The 17,785-nt window shown below is 44.2% G+C and overlaps 1 protein-coding gene across 2 annotated transcripts in view; it reads left to right on the forward strand.

Annotated features, from left to right (window-relative positions):
* FSTL1 (follistatin like 1) overlaps positions 1-17,785 on the forward strand; it is a 55,922-nt gene that overhangs the window by 26,612 nt on the left and 11,525 nt on the right. For both annotated transcript variants that reach the window (XM_003935403.3, XM_010345931.3), the window contains 4 exons: positions 8,808-8,912; positions 11,790-11,919; positions 12,766-12,798; positions 14,064-14,194. In XM_003935403.3, the coding sequence (XP_003935452.1) occupies positions 8,808-8,912; positions 11,790-11,919; positions 12,766-12,798; positions 14,064-14,194 (399 nt within the window). The remainder of the gene's footprint in view (positions 1-8,807; positions 8,913-11,789; positions 11,920-12,765; positions 12,799-14,063; positions 14,195-17,785) is intronic.

Genomic DNA, 17,785 nt, shown 5'->3' on the forward strand with positions numbered 1-17,785 from the left:
CTGCATCTCCCTGGAGAGGAAGGTGCCTTTTCTGATTTGCACAGAGACCCCTTGTGGGCTGTTCTTCCTGCTCTCTGTGCTCCCCCTTTTCCCTCCTCACCCTAATCACCCTCAGCCTTCCACTCTCACCCTTTCCTCCTGAGCTCATTTGTTCCTCTGCCTCCATTTCTAACCCCTACACAGATGATGCCCAGATGTGCATCTTTAGCCAATATTGGCAACTGCTGGTGGGATGTTTCCCTGTCCCTTGAGACACATGTCAATAACTGACTCCTCATTGCCCACCCCACCCCCATGGGATATCCTTTTCAGGCTTCATCTCTGACAGAGACACACCACCAACCCTCCAGGCCCTTGAACCCAAAGATCTGGCAGCTCCCCAGACTCTCTCTTTCCTCTGTCTATTCAGGATGTGGCCAGACCTCGTTATTCTGTAAAGATTCCTCTTGGATCTCTTCCTTCTGTAACCGTGCCACCACTTCCGTAGATGAAACTCTCATCACCCCAGGCCTTTTCTAGCTGATTTCCTTCTGCCCCCAATTCCACCTCACCCATTTCTTGTGCCACTGTTAAACTGTTCTTAGCACTCTCCTGCTCAAAAACATACAGATTTTCCATCCAGATCCTACCTTTCTTAAGAGCTCGGCTCAAGTCCCATCTCTTCTATGAAGTCCCATCTCCTGGAATTGGCCGCCCCAATACTTAGGACTGCGTTGGCCTGTATTCTTGTTTCATCATCCCAACTAGGTTAGAGACTCCTGTAGTGGGGCAACCACATTCTCTGCTCCTTTTTGGGTTTTTTGCTGTTGTTGTTTTAGAGGAAGGGTCTCACTCTGCCACCCAGGCTGGAGTACAGAGGCATGATCCTAGCTCACTGGAGCCTCAAAATCTTGGTCTCAAAGAATCTTCCCACCTCAGCCTCCTGAGTAGCTGGGACTATACACACTGCCACCACACCCAACTAATTTTCTTATTTTTTTTTTCAGAGATGGGGTTTTGCCATGTTGCCCAGGCTGGTCTGGAACTCCTGAGCTGAAGTAATCCTCCCACCTCGGCCTCCCCTAGTGCTGGGATGACAGGTGTGAGCCACCACACCCAGCCTGCCTTTTGGGTTTATGCCATGGAGCTTGCATCTTGCTCATCAGAGACCATTCTCTTTTTCGTTTTGCCATTAGCCTGGCCAACATGGTGAAACCCCATCTCTACTAAAAAAAATACAAAAATTAGCTGGGCATGGTGGCGTCCACCTGTAATCCCAGCTACTCTGGAGGCTGAGGCAGGAGAATCACCTGAACCCAGGAGATGGAGATTGCAGTGAGCCAAGATTACACCACTGCACTCCAGCCTTGGCACCAGAGAGAGACCCCCATCTCACAAGAAAAGAAAATTCTTGATTGACAGCATCATAATAGATTTTTTTTTTAATCTTAAAGCTAATCCTCGTGGGGTGATACATCTCTTATTTGGGTGTCATGGAGCCCAGCCATACTGACCCAAAAACATCCTAAGTGACACTGTTGGCTACTGCACTAACCTGAACAGACTGCAAATGATATTTAAAAATAATTTTTGTTTATCGAGATATCACTGACATGTAAAAATTGCATATATTTTAGGTGTACAAATGTTTTAATGTTTTAATATTCATGTATATTGTGAAATGATCACCATAATCGAGCTAATTAACATATTCACTACCTCTACCATTTTGTGTGTGTGCATGTTGAGAAGATTTAACTTATGATATATCCTCTTAACAAATTAGAGGTATACAAACAGTACTATTAACTGTCATTGTCATGTGCTGTACATTAATCTCCCATTACTCATCTTGCATAACCGAAACTTTGTACCTACAAATGACATTTAATATACAAACCATTTGTTAAGAATTTTCTCAGGCAGTACACTATCATGGGTCCATGGGAAGCTGATGCGTGCAAGGCTCTCAGAGTCTATGTGAGATAAGCCATATGTGCATCAAATATTGAATGGGACTCTGTCTAACAGACTAAGGGCCCAAAAGCCATTATTGAAAAGATCTTGTTTATGAAGAAAATAATAGGGCAAGTGGAGAGTTGGATTACCATGAAGCTAATTAAACTTTGATTTCAGAACTTTTATTTGCCAGGGCCCTTCCAAGGCCCTGTACCCAATTTGCATTTACAATCGTATATTCTTTTTCTTATAGAGCCCTCCCCAAACCATTTAAGCTTCAGGCTCACAAAACCTGGGTCTAGCCCTGGTGCATTAACCTTGAGATGAGGGACTGATTGTGAGCACATATAAGGAAGGGATACTTAAAGTACAGAAGGCACAAATGCAGTACCTCCTGCCACGCACATCAGAACCACTGCTAGAAATCACCACTCCCTTCTCCTCTTTCCATAGCGTAGGCAGGATGCACCAAAACATTTCTTTTCAGAAAAAAAAAAAAAAAAAATCAGAGAGACTTGAACAAGGTCAGGAGATACTCCAGCCAGATTTCAATATCCTGAAGTGGTTTTGCTTTCTCTCTGCTTTTCTCGGGCCTGCGATACTGGGTTTCAGAAGAGCTGCCTGGGCAACCAGCATCTCATCCACTGCAGGCCTCCCCCTGCTCTCCCCAGTTCTGTGAATTCCTTTGTCCCCAGCTCCATGGTACTCTGTGTATATCTGAGGGGCCCTGGTGTTCCTGTGAAGTTTCCATGACTAATTCTGGCAAAGCAAAGAGAGCCTTTCTCACGTCAACAAAGCCACTCTGTCGCAGAATAGTGGCAAGTGGAACCAAAATTCCACCTTGGCATAAGTAAAGCTGTTCTTTTTTTAAGAGTTGTTAGGAGAAAAAGAATGGAGGAGACAGAGCCGACCCACTTCATGTTAGTGAGATGATGGTATATTAAGCTGACAGTTTTATGACTTTGCGTGGAAGTTTCCTTCCCTGCCAAAGCACACTGTTTTTCCAGAAAATTTTTTTACTTCAGAAGACTTTTTTTAAACATTGAAAGTGTATTTTATGTTCAGACTTAATTCTGGTTGGCTCAGAGACAGATGCGTGATCACCTCTATTGGTGGTTTCGCAGATTAACTTGCTTCTCCATTTACTTGCAAAGGATCTTTCTTGATCACAAAATTAATTTCCATTTTTTAAGACCTTGGATTCAGGACAACACCTTTCCTGGCTTTGATATGTAAAGAGGTAGTGTTTAGTGGAAAGAGGCTGGGATTAAAGTCTGCAGACCTAGGGCCAAGCCTCAGCTCTACAACTGTTAGAAGTTGGACCAGTCACCTGTAGCTGTGAGCCTCAGTTTTATTTTCACCATAAGACCTTAAATCTGGAAGGGCCTCAGAGGTAACCCTTGCGTGCCTATCTTAAAAGATTTTGGGAATCAAAAATGATAGTAAAAATTATAGATTAACCAGAATTGCTGTACAAGCATGACGAATCATTATTACCCTTCAGTGGCTGACCGTTGCTCAGATACTTTCTATCTAGCAAAAAGCCAGGAATGTTCCCAGTCAGTCTTCTACAAAGGGGAGTTTGCAATGTGAAAACTCACCATGAGACTGAATCTCCAGAGCTCAGCTTGCAACATATGAAATGAAAACAACATGGAGCTGGGCGCGGTGGCTCAAGCCTGTAATCCCAGCACTTTGGGAGGCTGAGGCGGGTGGATCACGAGGTCAAGAGATCGAGACCATCCTGGTCAACATGGTGAAACCCCGTCTCAACTAAAAATACAGAAAATTAGCTGGGCATGGTGGCACGAGCCTGTAATCCCAGCCACTCAGGAGGCTGAGGCAGGAGAATTGCCTGGACCCAGGAGGCGGAGGTTGCGGTGAGCCAAGATCGTGCCATTGCACTCCAGCCTGGGTAACAAGAGCGAAACTCCGTCTCAAAAAAAAAAAACAAAAAAAAAAAACATGGAGACCAGTCAGGGAGATGACGCAGAAGGATAAGGCTAGAAGGCTAGAAGTCAAATGTTTCTCCATTGCAGGCAGATATTTTGTTGATTTGTATCAATATATCTGAGTGTCCACACTTCCAAAACACACCCTCTACCCCCACTCAAATCAATTACATTCTGACAGATACATTTAGACTTACAGATTCATACTTTTGTAATATTGAACCTGTCTGTAACCTCATTTTCCTAGAGAACATCCCTGTGCCAATGTGGTTATCAATTATGCATGAAATCCTCATACTGCTTTGGGATCTCATTCCTAAAATTGTTACAGTCGCAGCACAAACAGTTCTATTTTATTTTCGCAAACTGCATTGTAGCTCGTGACCTCACCCTGTGCCAGCCCTTGGAACTGTCCCCTCTCCCCAAAGCTCCCTGCCTTGATTGTACCCCAAAAGGGAACCTTGAGGCTCTGGAGTCAGACTGACCTTCATTCTGCTCCTGACTCAGCTCTCACCAGTTATCAGGCCTCCTCAGCTCTCAGGCTTCCATGCATCACAGAGCTTTTCTGACTCTCCAATGCCTCTGCATCTGTTACATGGAACTAAAAATACAGAGACCTCCACAGAGGTTGTGAGGACAGAGATATCTGCAGCGCCTCACTCTGCTGAAGGTGCTAAAATTAACACTGGCCTTGAGGCCTAGGCCCTTGTCATCCCCAACTAGATTACAATCTTAAACCTGGCCAATTTTCCTGCTTCCAACCCCTCACCATCCAGGCTGCCCTGCACTTTGAATCAGGATTTCAGAAAGGACCCAACACAAATAAACATTCCAAAGCATATCCATCATGTTACCTGCCCAATCCCAAACCTTACAAGGTTCTCACTGCCCATAGTCTCTGTGGAGAGCCCCTTGGATCAGCCATCGAGAGCCATCCCTCTCCCCTCCACCATCTGCCACCTTGCTTCATCTCCCTCTTCCTCACCACAACCCTCTCCACCATTGCTCCAACCCATGAGCATGTTCAAACCCTCTCAAGGTGTTCTTTTTTCCCCACTCAGAATCCGTCCCTCAGCAGATGGGTGAGACTACCCACCACCCTACGGAACTTTCTAGGCACCTCAGGGAGGCACCTGATACTCCCACTCCCAGAGAATATAGGACTTGGAGAAGGGCTTTCAATAGCACAAAGGCTGTCTCGCTGGAGAAAATTTTCCTCATTGTTGATTTCTGCATTAAAGCATGCCTGTGAATGGAGATCTCTGGGGAGGGCTATGAGGCTGCAGATGAGACCTCCTTCGTGTTGGTAGATCCCTCTACCCTTGTTTATGGGGCACCCGCCCTATTCTCCCACCTCCTGCGCCATTTATCACTGGGAGGACAGAGCTGGGTGGAGCTGCAGGAGCCAACACTGCACTTCTGCATTGCGGCGCGGGGCTGTGCGAGACAAAGAGAGAGATTGCCACCTATTGACAGACATGTCACCTGCAAAGAGGGAATGGTTGTGTGACTAGTGGCTTCCCCACCTCTGTGTGCTCTTCAAATGGGCCTTTTGTTTTTTTCATTTAGTCAGTCCTTTTGTTCTATATTATCACTGCAGTACAAGGGAGGACAGGGAAAAACAGGGACATGATAGCCCAAGGTGGTAGTGACAGCATCTCAATGGAAAAGCTGTCTGAAAATAAATTGCCCACTGTAATAATAGCCACTTTCAGTTGGTGTGGCAGGCACTGTGCATGCAGTCCGTCCCCTTTAATCTTCACAACAGCCCTCTAAGAATCAGTACTATAACTTTTCACATGAGGAAGCTGAGGTTTAAAGAGAGCACCTGGCCCATGACCAGCAAGTAAGGAATAGAGGTGGGATGTGGGTAATTTAAATCTAAATCTCTGACGCACTCTTACGCACATTCTCCCAACACTTGGTAATTATGCAATTCACACCTCCATGATAATTTCCTTAAGTTATGTCATCTGGATATGAAAATAAATATAAACTGCTTTCCCTTTGGTTGGGCAGACTTCTAGCTCTGCCACTTTCTGGTTAAGGCTCAGCTTTCTCACCTGTGAAATGGGGCTAGTAATGATGTCTAACTTAGGGAGTTATCGAAGAGCTTAAATCACATATAATAAAAATAACTTAGCAGGATGCCAGCTATTTATAAATGGGAGTTTAGTTATCAGTGGTTGAAGATATGGGTTGGAATCTTGGCTCCTCTCATTTCTAGCTTTGGGACCTTGGGCAACTTATTTGACCTTTCTGATCTTCAATTTTCTCATCTATAGAATAGGGTTAATAACAATATACCTATTCTTGTAGGGTTTCCCTGTAAGATGAAATCATGGATATGAAAACATTTTGTAAATTTTAACCGTACTATTCAAATATTAGTTGTTATAACTCAAAAGGTATCTGCTTCTCCAAATGGATTTTTGAGAACTATTCCTGAAAAATGACTTGGTTGAATTCAACCTACTTTTAATACTTACGAAAAACAACAATGTAAGATAAAAGAAGTTTCCATAAATGCCCCAGGCTTTTCTGCAAGCAGCTCTATAAGGCATTCCCATGAATAACACCTTTCATAGGCAACTTGTTTTACAGTTGGTACTTCCCAAAGTATCTCACTGAATCTCCTCAGGGTAGGGCTGGTTAATAGACAAGGACATGTGAGGCTTAAAGAATGAAAATCAGCCGGGCGCAGTGGCTCAAGCCTGTAATCCCAGCACTTTGGGAGGCCGAGGCGGGTGGATCACGAGGTCAAAAGATTGAGATCATCCTGGTCAACATGGTGAAACCCCGTCTCTACTAAAAATACAAAAAATTAGCTGGGCATGGTGGCGCATGCCTGTGATCCCAGCTACTCAGGAGGCTGAGGCAAGAGAATTGCCTGAACCCAGGAGGCGGAGGTTGCGGTGAGCCGAGATCGTGCCATTGCACTCCAGCCTGGGTAACAAGAGCGAAACTCTGTCTGGAAAAAAAAAAAAGAAAAAAGAAAATCACTAGTTTAGGACATAGACTAGTGAGTGGAAGTTCGTGGGTGTTTGCCTGTGGAGCTGTGTGTGGGTGTCTTTGAGTCCAGGCATGTGTCTGAGCCTGCTTTTTTATGCATTTGTGTGTCCATAACTCATGGCACACACCCACAGGGGGTACATGTTTGTCTGCAGCCCTTGGATAGAGTGCCGTTTCTTAGGAGAGGAGAAGGTAATCATATCTGAGGTTTTTTACCACTCGTCAGCAAAAACCTTTTCCTCTTTCTTTTTAGTGTTGCCTTATGTTCTCGAGGCAGTTTCCACAAGAGGGCCCTGCCTGGAGAATATCCTTGATTTTTACCTCCACTCCCTGTTTAGGAAACAACAGCTCTCCAGTCCCCACAGCCTTCTGGGAATTACTTCCTCTTTCTTCCCCGCCTGCTAGCTTTCTTGAATTCGCCTTAGCAACATTCAGAAAAGAACTGGTTTAGCAACAGCATGTGAACCAATGAAATGTGAGCATGGGAACGGCTTCTAGACAAATGGGAGCCCTGCATGACCAGCAAGCTGGCTTGGGACAGAAAATAATAACCTGGAGTTTGCAGAGCAGCCTCTGGGTGGCAGTCGATCAGCTGTATTGGATACGGCGCCTCAGCTCGAAAGCCTCTACTTTGTTTTTGCTTTTTTTTTTTTTTTTTTGCCCTAATCTTGGATATAAAACATTCACCAACTATAAGAATTGTACTGTTACAAGACTTGTGTGTGTGAGTTCTATGCATAATGTGGTAAACATGGCCGGGAGGGTGAACTGTTGGGTTCCATCCCTGCCTTACACAGCCAGCCCCATGACCCCATCACCGCATCGTGCCTCCTGTAGTCTTTGTTGGTTTTGTCACAGCCAGTGCTGGCCCAGTGGCCTTGAGCTGGGAGATCTTTCTTGATTTTGCCTGCTCAGCCAGTCAGGGTGAGAAGCTGGGGAAATCACATTCTCCTTCATGTAACCATCACCTACTGTGCTGAGTGGTGAATGAGATGGGGCTGGCTTTCTGCCACTAGTGAATGGGAGGGAAGGGATGAGCCATCAACAGATCAATGCCTATTATTATCCCCACATTCTCAGGTGGCATACACTGAGACCATTCCCTGCCTTGTCAGTTATGCTGCACATATCTGAACAGGAATGTCTGTCTAGCAAATGATTTGAGGATAATTCTATTAGGCAGTTTAGCCCTCTTAATCTTGAAGTCAGTGGCAGACTTGGGCAGGAGCTGAATAGGTCCATAGCAAAAATAGCAAATCCACATTTCCAATGGTTTAGCCATCCTTCTTTTGCACTTTGAGATGATATTGCTTTGAACACCACTCAGTCAAGTTTGGGTCCTTCAGATATTCATAGTTCTCTACAATGTATCCACTTCTGCCTGACTTACTCCTCACATTCTTTAAGAATCAGTTAAGGCTTAGTATCTTCAGAAAATATCCTTTGATTCTCACCGTTCTCCTCCCCTCCAGCTCCCTGGTGCCCCTGTTCTCGCACTTCCTGTGTTGTTTTCCAAATGTCTCTTTCTTTGTGAGTTTCCTCTAAGCATCATGGAGCTTCCTGAGGACAAGGTATGTCCTTGGTATCTCCATCCCTTAGCATAGTGTTGGCATAGGTGCTCAATAAGCATTTTTAGAAGAAAGGAAGCATGCAAGAAAAGAGCTCTTGCTCTTTGAGAAACAGAGACTCAGAGGTACCTGATCATGGGCTGAAGCAGTGCCTGGGAGTAGGCCACTAGCTGTTGAAGGCAGCATCTAGCTGTTTAAGACCCAGCATCTAGCTGTTTAAGACCATGAGCCATGACTCTAGAGTAAAGCCCAAGCCTGAAAGAGAATCTCACTACAGGCTCATCCTGTGATGAGTTCATCTCATTCACATGGTTTCCTTTATGATTGTGTGTTTTAGGAAGAGCTGAGGAGCAAATCCAAGATCTGTGCCAATGTGTTTTGTGGAGCTGGCCGGGAATGTGCAGTCACAGAGAAAGGAGAGCCCACCTGTCTCTGCATCGAGGTAAGTCCTGATGTCAGGAGCCAGAGGACAGTGGCCAAGGCCAGTATGGCTACCTTGCAGAGCCACCCGTCAGCAGGCAGTGCCAGCGATTTCATTCTCTTTATAAAAGCATACCTCATCCCTCTGAAAAATGTGGTATTTTTATTCTAGACTCCTGATTTTTAATGCATGCTTTTTCGTTTTTAAAAAAAATATTTAGCTTTATAAGATTTTTCAATTAAAAAATAAGAATTGCTTTATATAAGTGAAATTGTACAGACGTTTACGCAGACATAAAACTATCATCTTCCCCCATAATTCTTCAATCCCATTAGTCTGAAGTAACGAGTGTTATTTTCTAAAATAAAAACCAGTTTTAATTTTCTATGTTACTATAAGCATGAGGGTTTGTATGCTCCTGTAGACATAATGGTTCCCCCTATTTTATGCAAAAATTGCATTATGATATAGATATATATAGTTTATCTTGTTTACTCATTAATTCATCATGGACAACACTCTTGATCAACACATACAGTTTTAACTCATTTAACTCACTGTAGCAGTAAAATATTTAGTAATATAAAGTAACTAGATTTATTCAATCGTTTTCCCATAGATGGACATTCAGTTGGTTCTATGAGTTGTTTACCACTATAACCAATAACATCCTTATGCTAATACCCTTACATGCTACTGCCTTTATTTCTCTAGCATTGATTAACACCAGGGCTTGCTAGGTCAAATTTTTAAAAACACTAGATGAGATACAGGGTTTTTAAAAAAATGTTTAAAAAGCAAAGAGAGCCTTTGATAAATACTTCTTTTATAGGCTGGATTCTGACAAGTTCTGCCACTAAAGTGAATGTAAATACCCTGGACATATGCCCTTATTTTCTGTTTTCTGTCAGACCAACCCATAACCTGGAAACACGTATTTCTGCAAATTAAATACAGCCAATTTAGTCCCCAGGTTAAGGATCCTAATTTGTTGCCCCAGGAAGGAAGTTTTCTAACTTGGAAATCTGAAAACCAGATTCTGCTGGGGATCCATTAGCCCTGAAAGGTCCTCACTAGCAGTGCACCAGGCCACAGTATGGTGGCATAAGCCTGGACTTAGGATCTGGAAACCTGAGGTCTGATCTGAGCTAACCCACATCTAGTACAACTTTGAGCAAACTAATTCCCAGCAGATGCTGTGAATACAGAGCCCACATTTGGTTTTGCCCATTGCCCAGCCCATAGTGAGCACTCCATAATAAATATTGGTTCAATGAAATGCGTATTTTTGGTATCCTCAACTAAAATTGGAGAGGTTGGGCTGCCATCCACTTCCCATGCTCTGTGCTGCTTTTTACCATCTTCTCTTTCTTGTTTCGGTTCTTCTTTATTGGATCTCAGCTAAACTTGCTTCCCGCTTCTCCCTTTTAAAAACCATGAAAGCAGGGCCGGGCGCGGTGGCTCAAGCCTGTAATCCCAGCACTTTGGGAGGCCGAGGCGGGTGGATCACGAGGTCAAGAGATCGAGACCATCCGGGTCAACATGGTGAAACCCCGTCTCTACTAAAAATACAAGAAATTAGCTGGGCATGGTGGCGCGTGCCTGTCATCCCAGCTACTCAGGAGGCTGAGGCAGGATAATTGCCTGAACCCAGGAGGCGGAGGTTGCGGTGAGCCGAGATCGTGCCATTGCACTCCAGCCTGGGTAACAAGAGCGAAACTCCGTCTCAAAAAAAAAAAAAAAAAAAAAAAAAAACCAAGAAAGCCGAAAAGCAAAACAAAACAAAACAAAACAAAAAAAGTCCAATGAAACTGAGTTTGCCTATGATTTGGGTACCTTCAGCAGCCAAAGCATAAACTAGTTGCCAAATGAACTTTGTTCCATTTCCCTGTCCTTAATGATTATCTGTGGTACTTCACAAAGACCCGGGCAAACCTACTTCTACCTTTACAACAAAGGCTTGAGATTAGGAGGAAACCAAAGTGGCCCCTAAATAGTATACAAAGCAAGCGATTCTTATAGTTAGACTATGGGAAAATTGGAGTGTGTGTGTATATGTGTGTGTGTGTGTGTGTGTGTGTGTATGTGTGTATGTGTGTGTGTGTCTATGCCTGCCTGCCTATCAGTCTCTCCACACTCCCAGCTTTCAGCTCTGGCTGTTTTGTGTCATTGAATGTTGGAATATTAAGGGAGCTTAGATCTTCTGCAACATTAAATGACTTTTCCAAAAGTAACAGATAATTCAAATTCCTGACTTTTAGTAAAATGCCCTTTCTGCTAATTTGATGTGGTTAGTGGGGTGTCTTTTCTTTTGTTCATGCTGCTACAACAAAATATCTGAGATTGGGTAATTAATAAATAATATGAATTTAATTCTCACAGTTGTGGAGGCTGGGAAGTCCAAGATTGAGGTGCAAGCAGATTTGATGTCTGGTGAGGGCCTGGTGTCTGCTTCCAAGATGGCATCTTGAATGTGGCATCTTCACATGGCAGAAGGCAGAAGGCCAAAAGGGTCAAATGCTGTAGGAAGACTGTTTTATTTACTTCTTAACCTCATCCACAAGGGAGTAGCCCTCATGACCTAATTAATCACCTCCTAAAGGTCTCACCTGTTAATACTTTTGCATTGGGGATTAAGTATCAACATGAATTTTGGAGGGATCACAAACATTCAAACCTTAGGGTGTCTCTTTCTTCACTGAATAGAAGAGATGACCCTGGACCAGGATAAGGATGAAGGGCCATAGGCAACTGAAACAGGGTCATGTTGGGTAGAGTCACTGATGGCCAGAACTGTGACTCCCTGTGCCCATTTCTGCTGACGGACAGTCCCCTTACAAAATGGCTGTGTGTGTGTGTGTATCCGTAACTGCACATTCTCCTTTGGGTATGTTTCAGCAATGCAAACCTCACAAGAGGCCTGTGTGTGGCAGTAATGGCAAGACTTACCTCAACCACTGTGAACTGCATAGAGATGCCTGCCTTACTGGATCCAAAATCCAGGTTGATTACGATGGACACTGCAAAGGTAAGATGTGCTCTCACCACTGCAAGGTAGCTTTAGCCATGGGGAGCCGAGGAACAGAGCAGTGTGGCCTGGCTGACCACATGGCCTTTCTGTCATGACTACAGCCTCTCAAAGCTTTGGAAACCACCCAGTTGGTTGGCGATGCATCCTCTTGCCACTTATGAGCCTGCTGGGTTTGCCCTGGACAGCCCAGGCTGCTGCCTAGGGTTTGTTATATCAGATCCCCAGGGGAGTTTTCAGCACTGTCTGTAGCTGGGTAGTAGATAAGGTGGACCCCATCAGTATCAGTAATAATGAGGAAGTTCCTTAAATTAATTATGTACCTTTTTGGAAAGTAGGTAAGTTTCGCTTCCCCCATGCTTTTTAATTTGGGCACCTCTCAACCCTAGTAGTATTGTTTCCCTTATTTTGCCCAAAACCATTGTCATTAGAATAAGATGGAAGAAGTCCCCACACTTGTTGCTAATCAGATAGCAGCCCCTTTCAGCCTTGACCTTCCTTGAAGAAACAAGAAGCTGTTTCCCAGGTAACAGTCTTCACTCCATTCCCTGTTCAGAATGATTCTCCATGTGAATTCTCAAAATCCCAATGACTGCCCCCCTCAGTGCAGCAGGCCACTGTGAGGCCAGAAGGGTAATTCAGTGGCCCTAAATTACCAGAGCAGGAAACAGAAGATCCCCATACCTGGGCCCTAGAAGAAAGAAAGGAAAGGAGTCAAGACAAAATGATGAAAAGGTTACAGGTAGTCTTCTATATATGTGGAGCAGTTGTAATCCTAGAAGTACAGAAAAAAATTTTTTTCTCCTCTTTGCATTACACATTTTCTTGTTTTTTTTTGTCTTGCAGAGAAGAAATCCGTAAGTCCATCTGCCAGCCCAGGTGAGTGCCCATTTTTTCTACTGTTTGCATCTCAGGGAGGACATTCTTTTCATGATAGGAATTTTGTGTTCCACAATCCCTGCCAAGCTCATAAGATCTTCTATCCATCAGAACGTGTGTTCTCAGAACTGGCCACTCCTCAACACAGCTCAGAAAAGCTGCAAAGCTACATTTGTGTGTATGTGCTTGCCAGTTGAAGCAGCTGGTTGAGTCAGAATGTTGACTATGTTTTCCCATTTTTTCTGAGTAGTAATTGAACTGTATGAACAGGAAAGCCACTGAGTTCTTTTTTCAACATCCCGTAAGACATGCTCATGTCATGGGACTAGCAAATAGAAGGCACAACTCGTTTGGAAAGGGGATAACTGGAAATACCAGTAAGACTTCTGTGGTTTTCTGTTAGCAATCACTGAAATTTTATCATGATTTATAATTACAGAGCTTTTTCACATGTATTTTCCTTAGATTCTCACAATAGCCTTTGTGAGGTAGATCTTACTGTAATTACCTTATAGATGAGGACATTGAGGCTCAAAGAGGCTGAGTTTCCTAAATCACACAGCTAGGAATTGGCAGACTGGGGAAGAACTCCCGGATTTTCATTCCCTTGGCCCAGTGCCCTTTTCACTATGTGTGTTGTCTTCCAGGAATTCTCTTTTGCCAGAGCTTTCTCTCTTCTGCTTCCCCATCCACCTGACTCTCAGCACCCCCTGTTATTTCCAGTGGACAGCAGCTGTCCAGAGCAGGCTTCAACATGGTCCTCGCTGGGCTTCACATTCTTTTGTTCATAATAAAGGATGATGCAGGTGGTATACAGTTTTAGGTGGGGGAAAGTTTGGATGGACCCAGTTGGTGAGAAAGGGAGAAACTGGAGAGAATCAGAAATCTAGTGGCATAAAAAACTATAATGTTCTCATTTATTCATGTATTATTTCAGCTCATCTTTGAGTCAAGAGAGCTGCTTTATTGATTGATATCCCTTTATGAAAGTGTCCTCTATTTTTCTGCTTTAGTTATTTCTCACATAAACTGTGAAACCTCTCTGTTTCAATAGTCTCAATCTTTACAAATATTTTAGAGATGGGAGCTTGAATCCTGGGCTAGGCATTTTCCAGTTGTGTACCCTGGATGTACTAATTCTGTCTCCCTGGGGAGCCCAGATGACATTGCAGAACCCTGGGCACCAAGCCTCCCACACAGTGAGTGCCATATGTTATTGGGGTCCTCCCCTGACTGCTCAGCTGACATCCTACACCTTCCTGCAGTTGTTTGCTATCAGTCCAACCGTGATGAGCTCCGACGTCGCATCATCCAGTGGCTGGAAGCTGAGATCATTCCAGATGGCTGGTTCTCTAAAGGCAGCAACTACAGTGAAATCCTAGACAAGTATTTTAAGGTAATCCAGAGGTGGGAGGAAGACTATTCAGGCCCATAGAAAGGGAAGCTTCCTCCTCCCATTGCCCGGTCACATCTTCCCAGACCACAGGAAATGTAAACCTGCATAGACTCCCCAAGTTTCCTCATCATAGGTCGTTCATGAATCTGTGAAAGTTGCCTTCTAACCAGCTTGATCAGTGGGAATAAGCAGTGGAATCTTTAGAATCTAACACACATGTACTGCTGCCTTCAGGCGGTTAAAGCCACAAAGGTCTTAGAGAATCTGTCAGTTAAGGCCAAGCTCTGTCCTCTACTCCCCATGACACCTTGGTGCTGACTGTTAATACAAAATACCTTCTGATGGCACCCAGACCCAGACCACTTCAGCCTCTTTCCTGCTTAGTTTAACATTTATCTTAAGTCATTAATGTGATTGCCCATGGCCTGGAGAGAGTCTTCATCTGAGAAGAATCAATGGACTGGCATTGCATGTGTCCAGAGATTCTTCCTGAACTTAGATATTGCTGTTCGCAATCATTAGTTGAAGAGACAGAGTGTTCCACTTGGGAACAGAAGAGATGCTATTTTCACAAAGGGAAATGAAGGAGGATATAATATTTAACAATGGCTCAGTCTATTATGGCATGCAGATCTTTTACAGAGCTTGAGAGAAGAAGCAAGTAAGGGCATTAGAGTTTTCTTTCCTCTATGGCAGATATTAAATCTCTGGATTCCAGGTTTTTGAGATTATACCCAGATGAAGATGCACAGTATTCCTTGCTCTGTCCCTATCTCAACCATTCCCACATTACAGAGCCCTTGGGGCAAGAATGGTTCCTCTTCTACAGAAAAACACATCGTAGTACTTAGCCAGGAGAGTTGGGCAGGAACAGAAAGTAATGTAAAGAAAGCGATTGTTCAGAAGCTGAGTGAATGCAGGGCCTGTTGTGAGCAGTAGTGACTTTGCCCTGCGATTACAACGTGGGAGGTATGGGGCCTAGGACATGCCTACCTAGGGGCCACCTGGAACCTTGTAACCATCTTTTAGTGGTCCTTCAATGGCACTCTGCCTCAGGCATCACTGACACCTGCTGTTAGATTTGATTCCCAAGAACCTAGAATACATCTCCATCTCCTCCAGCAATAACTCACTTTTGCAGGCTCCCTTCTGAAAGCTGTAAGGCCCCTTGAGAAAGTACCTCTTCTCTCGGGCATTCTCACACCCAAGCATCTAAGAAAGCTTGATTATGACTGACAGACACAAAATGCCCTCTTCCCAGACACTCTGGCAGTGTCTTCCAGGAGAAAACAGGTTTCATTTTCTAGTTTTTGATGATTATCAGTCTTAAGTGCTGCTGTCTTCAAAAGGAGACTGCCTCCTCCTAGGTCAGCAGCTGCCTGTTGGTGAGAGATGACATCTCAAAGAGACTGTTCTGAACCAATGAATTGTTCTCCAGCCTAACTGGCATTTCCTACATCAAAATCAGTCAAAAATCAATTTGAATTAGAATTTGAGTAAGGCCAAAATCTGACTTTCACCCTAACCAGTGATTTAGTCACTATTTCTGTGAAAGTGTAACAAAATGAAGAAAGACCCAGGTAGAAAGAGCCTTCCATACTCTTGGAATTTGGAATCTAATCCATTCCTAATTTCATCTGGGTAGGATCTCAATCCCTGTGGCTCCTGATGGGCAGGACTGACACTTGAGCCAGCCTTCTTATCTCCTTTACCCTGGCATCACAGTCCACACAGTCGCAGCTGCTGTGCGAAAGCAGGTGCATGGCTCAGCCCATCTCTGAACAGTCTCCAAACTTACACTGATGAGCCCCAAGCACAGATCTCATGACACACATCTTTTCCGCCTTCCCCTATAGTTACATAGAAGAAAAGCTGTGTTATCTCAAATCCAGGTTGAGCATTCCTAATCCAAAAATTTGAAATCTGAAACTTTTTGAGCACCAACGTGATGCCATAAATGGAAAATTTCACACCTGAATTAATATGATGGGTGGCATTCAAAACATAGTCAAAACTTTGTTTCATGCACAAAATTATTTAAACTATTGTATAAAATTACTTTCAGGCTATATGTATAAGGTATAGGGGAAACAGGAATGAATTTCATGTTTATATTTGTATCCCATCCCCACGGTATCTCATTATCCATATGTAGACTTTCTAAAATCTGAAAACTTCTGGTCCCAAGCATTTTGATACTCAACCTGTATAGAACTGGGGAAACAGGCATAAAGAATACTATGTCTTTGTTACTTACTGGCTGAAAAGAGGCTGAGTGAATTAGGTTGGTTCATGGTCCATGATTAGGACCTCACAGACAGAACCCCCAGGCATTCCAGGCTATTTCTGGGACAGACACCAGAATTCTGTGTTCCTGTGGATTCCATATGTAGCTCCAGCCTGAGGAGGTCCAACTGGGCCCTTATGAGATGAGAATGCACATGGGCTGGACCTTCCCCCAGCTGCAGGCCTGATTCTAGTCCTACTGAATTTGAAGTGTATATACACAGCACTGCCTTTTGAGAGCTGCCTGGGCTGTGGTTGCCAGGTTCATGGTGCCCACTTGGGGCCCCATGGCACTAGGTCTGCCGCCAGTGCTAGACCATTCCCCTCTCTACACTCATTCCATCATCAGGCCCTGATGACATTGGGGTCTTTGAGGGTTGCTCCTGTCTGCCCAGCACATGTAACATTTGAACTCAAGAAAGTCCTGTGCTACTAACAATGCCCGCCCCGCCCCCCCCAGCCAAGCCTATTTAATTATTTTTCATTAATTAATCAAGATCTCAAGCCGGGCGCGGTGGCTCAAGCCTGTAATCCCAGCACTTTGGGAGGCCGAGGCGGGTGGATCACGAGGTCGAGAGATTGAGACCATCCTGGTCAACATGGTGAAACCCCGTCTCTACTAAAAATACAAAAACTAGCTGGGCGTGGTGGCGCGTGCCTGTAATCCCAGCTACTTAGGAGGCTGAGGCAGGAGAATTGCCTGAGCCCAGGAGGCGGAGGTTGCGGTGAGCCGAGATCGCGCCATTGCACTCCAGCCTGGGTAACAAGAGCGAAACTCCGTCTCAAAAAAAAAAAAAAAAGATCTCACAAGGCAAATACTTAGGGAAGTTTCCTCAGAGAAAATGTGTAGTGAATAAAAGACATCATAGACCTGTTCCTGGGAATTAGGACAAGAATGATAAGTATATGCTAAGCAAGGGCCTAATAGTTGTTTCATGCACACCTTCATTATACACATTATACAACATTAGAGTGGAACACGTGTGACACATGACAGTCAGGAGAGGAGATTTATTAGCTATACCTTTCTCTTCTGTCTAGATATCTAGAGAGATAGTTCTTCCAGAATCCCTTGTGCCATCTGGGAAAGCCATCTTGAAACATGGGGAAGCTGATCCTTTGCCAGGACAGCAACATGAGACAGTCTAGGGAAAGGACTTAGGATGGAGGGGGGAAGATGCTATTGAAACTTTCTAGGAGAGCAGCATTATGCAACTTGGAATTTGATCCGTCTTGATATTGACACCTTCCTCCTACAGCTAGAGCCTGGGTGTCTTGAATGGTCCCAGATGGCTGAGGTCTCAG

The sequence above is a fragment of the Saimiri boliviensis genome, chromosome 8 (assembly GCF_048565385.1).
Source record: "Saimiri boliviensis isolate mSaiBol1 chromosome 8, mSaiBol1.pri, whole genome shotgun sequence".
NCBI lineage: Eukaryota > Metazoa > Chordata > Mammalia > Primates > Cebidae > Saimiri > Saimiri boliviensis.